This window comes from Electrophorus electricus, chromosome 17, assembly GCF_041902795.1.
Source record: "Electrophorus electricus isolate QZ-2024a chromosome 17, ASM4190279v1, whole genome shotgun sequence".
In the NCBI taxonomy this organism is placed as follows: Eukaryota; Metazoa; Chordata; class Actinopteri; order Gymnotiformes; family Gymnotidae; genus Electrophorus; species Electrophorus electricus.
Genome location: NC_137513.1, coordinates 21,070,001 through 21,075,000, shown reverse-complemented (window position 1 = coordinate 21,075,000; position 5,000 = coordinate 21,070,001). Strand labels below are relative to the sequence as shown.

Sequence of the window (5,000 nt, the reverse complement as noted above, 5' to 3'; positions counted from 1 at the left end):
ATTCACACAAACACAACCCACACACCCACACACACACACACACACACACTCATTTCACATTAACACGTCACAGTAGTTTGCCGGCATTCCATCTAAATTACACTCTGCAGCCCAGTCAACATCCAGCAAATAATTTTGTCCACTCTAATAAATAATCATGTGAATGGAGCAGAGGAATGTGCAGCTTTCAGAAAGGCCCTGTTCATTGTTTTCATCCAGTACTGTTGCCCAATCAGGCTGCGTCTGCGGCTAAGCATGCAGTTCCCTGAGGAAGCCTTGTAGGTCCACCACCCATCTTCTCCCTCTCACCGCCACGGCCTCCACCCATGTGTGGCTCCACCTTTGACAACCATCCTGTAACCACAAGGCCCCGGCACTGCCGCGAGCTTTGTTTACTCTCCTGCTCTTTGGCAACCTGCTGCTCCGCTCGAACATACGGCTCCGGCAGCACGGCGGCCTCGGGCGGGGGGGGGACGGGTTATTCATTACGCCACACTGGCCGCACCGATATCTGGAGAGAAAGGCGGTATTCATGGGGCGGCCCAGGTGACGTAAATACCGCTTCCTGTGAGCTCTGGCCACACCCGGGTCTCTGGTGGGAAGAACCTTTTCCTTTTTAACTGGGGCGCGCCAGAGGCCACCACATTAGGGCTACACAGCTAAGCACACTCACCCCTGTGTTCCAGTGTTGCTTTCACACTTGATGCGGATCATGTAGACCCACAGGAGGCGGTAGAGAGACTCCAGGGCTACACGTGCCATCTTTGGGTCTTTGCTCTGTAATGGGGATTTGCTGTCATTCATGCAGTGCACAGAATCACAACCATGTGTTTGCCACAGCAACAGCACACAAATGTATAACATATTATGAAGTTGCATACTAGACCAGTATAGACCAGTAAAGTCTATTATTTCAAATGCCTTTTAAAGATTCAAAAAAAGTTTAAATAATTCTAATTGCAAAGAGCCTGCAACCTATTAGTAATCAAAAATGTAAGAAAAACATTCTAGCATGACAGATTTTCCTGAACTTAAAGTGTGTAATAAGAAGGTTTTGGTCGTCCTCGGTACAAGGGGTATAATGATTGTGATGACCTCAATCTAACATTACTTGAACAGACTCCTAAATTCAGATCTTTATAATTACAGATATCTGAAAGTAAACTCTTTGTTGAATTAACAAAGGCAATTCCAGGGGGATCACATGGCCCCTACCTACCCCCCACCCTACCTCTCACCCTACCTACACCTGCCCCACCCTACCCCTCACACTACCTACCCCCCACCCTACCTCTCACCCTACCTACACCTGCCCCTACCTACACCTGCCCCACCCTACCTCTCACACTACCCACCCCTCACCCTACCTACACCTGCCCCACCCTACCTCTCACACTACCTACCCCTCACCCTACCTACCCCTGTCCCTACCTACCCACCCCTCATCCTACCCCTCACCCTACCTACCCCTGCCCCTACATTTACATTTATGGCAGTTACCTGGCATTAACCCTACCTACCCCTCACTGGGATTAAATAAAGGCCACAGTATTACAACATACGATTGCAATCTACCTTCAGACTGGTGAGGCAACTACCGAGGAAGACTGGCCATCTGTTCAGGAAGAACTGCTTCTGACTGACACACAGCAAGCACGTGACCAGCGGGTACAGAGCCTGGGCAGAGAGACAGGGGACAACGCTCAGAGGCTGCCAAAAATATCCCAAGTCCACGTTTCACCTGCCAGACTTCTAAACATAAAAGTGGAAGAAAGTGCAGACCGGCAGTCTCAGAATGGCAGTGGCATGCAAACTAACATTAAATATGTTTAAAACCGCACTCATCAAGGTGATAAAGGGGTGTATCGTATGAGGCTGTTGAAGGCTTTTAAAAAGCTAGTGGCTGACCAGGGAGTGTTTCTTTCTGGTGGACAGGTCCAGCGTGGTGTCATGCAGGCTCTCCACAAAGTTTCTCAGACAAGGCACGTTCACCTCATTCTTCACAGCCTGCCGTTGAAGCAAAGAACAAGGAACAGTGTCACCAGGGTAACACATGAGCCGTGTTCACACGTTACCCTCCACAGCCGTTACTAGCATACAGTTACACCAGTTACCCATTAAACATGGCGTTACTCAGAAGCTGGTGGACATGTGTGTGTGCGCGTTTGTACAATATTTTTCAGAGAGACTGAGATAAATTAAGCTGAAATTGAACATCTAGAGATGAATTAGCAGGGGAAGGCAGAATTTGGAGGGTCCCCAGCAAAGCCTTCTGGTCCTTACCGCTGCAACAGGGACCAGAATCTCCACGAAGAGGCCAGCCAGGGCATGTTTGATATCTTTGTCTTTCACATCCAAGAAAAACTGCGCGCACTCCTGTAATAGAGGACATGGGTGCTAAATCCACAGCACGGTTTGTCAGGCAAGCTCAGACCTATACTGGGGAGAATGATTTCATTCGGCAGCAAAGCAAGGATGCAAAGCCCAGAAGATCCCACATGCTGTTTGATCCGAAACTTCACTCCCGTCAGCTCTCCGATGGAACCGTTCTGCAAGACCTTTTGAGGAAGTGGGGTGCGTAAGTCTGAAATCGGTCTGGGCTGATGTAATGCACTCTTGGGTGAAAATGACATCAGAGGGGTGATGCCATTGTGGCAGCAAATTTGTGCAAAGTGAATTTGAGAAAATTCATTGTTAAGTGTTTTTGCTCACTGTTTGTTAGGGGTTATTAGCTAAACTAGCACAGCCAAGAACTAAAGCGAAAACTGAAAAACAGACGTTGACCATGCATATTTCATATCTATAATAATCAGACATATGCAGACTTATATAATCTTGCAGCTAAACTGTCACTAAACCATCATAACTATTATAAATGGGGCTTCAACTAATCACACTGTTCTGAAACAGTAAACGTGCCATGTGCCTTCCGTATACGTTAAGACATGTTGCACAAGCGCCTGGAAACTTGAACGGCATCCAGCTGGTCGACCTCCAAACCCATGCGCACGCTTCTGTCTCGCCATCACCTGCATGAAGAGGAAGGAGGCCTCGAACTCTTCGACGGGGTACATCTTCACCCTGAAGAACTTGAGGCCCATGATCAGGCTGATGGTGCTCTGGACCACGTAGGGGTTCTGCTCCTTCTGACGCAGCTCCTTCAGCTCCCCCAGAAACTTCTTCTTCACGGCCGGGAACCTTCAGGCCGAGCAGAGGCAGGAATCAAGAATACATTTTCTTGCTCTTGACGTTAGACAAATAGGATGAGAGATTTCTAGTTGATCTGCCAAAACACATTTGTGTCATATCTTGAAATTAAATTAGATATTAGTTAAATTAGATATAGCATAGCATAGCTAAATTAAATTAGGTTACAGCAAAGAGAAATACTTCAGGCATTTAATTTTCTCCACTGTTTTAATGAACTAAACATTTCAGAAAAGGTTTAATATTTAGCGTCACCTGCTTCCATTGAGGGGCTACCTCATTAATATGGAACTGACCATTTTGACAGTTGTTTTTGGAATATTAGATAATGGAAAATTTCTGTAAAGACCTTTCATTCCTGCAATCTGACCTTGGAAGGTGTATTAGTATATGCGTATTGTTGTATTGGTGTATTGTTTCTTCACATGCCAGCACACTTAAATATAGGCCCAATGCATGCAAAAAAATAAATAATCAAAAAATAAAGAAGCAAAGTTTTTGCTGTCTGGTACTGTACTGTGTCTGTCGTATGCAGGACCAGAGTTTAACAAGCTTGGGTCTAGCTGCCAAAACTGACAACTAGCAGGACAATTCACCAGGTGTCCAAAAGTCAGAGGAAAGAAAGCAGACATACACAGCGCTGGAGTTCTATGGCAACCACACGCCATGAGGTGTTTTTCTGGATGGCAACAGACTTGGTAATGGAATGAGGTGTGGCTTATCTAGATGTTAACCTTCCAGACCTCCAGGCCAACAGTTCATGCCCTGCTCCTAAGATCAGGAGGCTGAAACAAACAGACTGAGTTCCAGTCCTAGTATGGAAGTAAAAGGCTAAACAAGTGGCTTGCTGATGGCTTGCAGAAGAATCGACTGCTCTTAGCAACAGTCATGGAAGGATGAGGAGGTCAGAGGAGGACGGCCCCCCATTGAGTCTTGGTTCCTCTCAAGGTTTCTTCCTCATGCTCTAGGGAGTTTTTCCTTGCCATTGTTGCCCATGGCTTGCTCACTGGGGGCTTGGACATTTGTAAAGCTGCTTTGTGACAACATCTGTTGTAAAAAGTGCTATATAAATAAATTTGATTTGATTTTAAGGATGTTAATTGATGTTAAATCTATGTGCCCACACACCTAGAAGGGATTACTTGCATGATTGTGTTACTTGCGTGCACGTATGTGTAACGCCTGTGGACAGTGCGTTGTGTTGCTGGGAAGGAGAATCAGAGTCCAGTGTTGTGCACACAGATGGAGAGGTACTTGCTTTGTCTGGGCCAAGACCCCTATAACTTCTGCATAGAGATCTGCTACAATGTGCATGTTGGCAGTGTTGGGACCATGGTACCTAGAAGAACAGAGAATGAGTAAACACATGGCAGAAACTGGGTGAATCAATACAGACAGGAGACACATGTGAGGGTCAAAGGGCACTATATAGAGAAACATCTTTACCCTTCTTTGTATTTAAAGTGCTTGAAAGCCAAGTTAATGACTTCATGGACCGAAGTGTCGAGGACTGGGTGGAGGGGCATCTGGGTGGGTTTGGGGGAGGGGGCGAGAGAAATAGAGTGAGATAAAGAGAAAGAAAGAAGGATAGTGAGAGTGAAAGAGAGAGAGGGAGAGAGATTGACATGGACATTGAAAGAGAGAGTGAAGAGAGAGATGATAATTAGAACGTCCCTAGGCCTCTTGATGCACTATAACCAAGCAGGCAAATTTACAATATATATTTTACATGTTCAAACATTTGTAATCGTATACTTATAAACAATCCTATAATCTAGGTATGCATAATAAAG

At 45.8% G+C, this 5,000-nt stretch overlaps 1 protein-coding gene across 19 annotated transcripts in view; it reads right to left on the bottom strand.

Annotated features, from left to right (window-relative positions):
* frya (furry homolog a (Drosophila)) overlaps nucleotides 1–5,000 on the bottom strand; it is a 74,309-nt gene that overhangs the window by 43,818 nt on the left and 25,491 nt on the right. For all 19 annotated transcript variants that reach the window (XM_081700242.1, XM_081700250.1, XM_081700249.1 and 16 more), the window contains exons 6-12: nucleotides 4,654–4,733; nucleotides 4,466–4,546; nucleotides 3,030–3,198; nucleotides 2,284–2,376; nucleotides 1,909–2,007; nucleotides 1,576–1,677; nucleotides 674–777 (exon numbers count right to left, since the gene is read on the bottom strand). In XM_081700242.1, coding sequence (XP_081556368.1) covers nucleotides 674–777; nucleotides 1,576–1,677; nucleotides 1,909–2,007; nucleotides 2,284–2,376; nucleotides 3,030–3,198; nucleotides 4,466–4,546; nucleotides 4,654–4,733 — 728 coding nt within the window. The remainder of the gene's footprint in view (nucleotides 1–673; nucleotides 778–1,575; nucleotides 1,678–1,908; nucleotides 2,008–2,283; nucleotides 2,377–3,029; nucleotides 3,199–4,465; nucleotides 4,547–4,653; nucleotides 4,734–5,000) is intronic.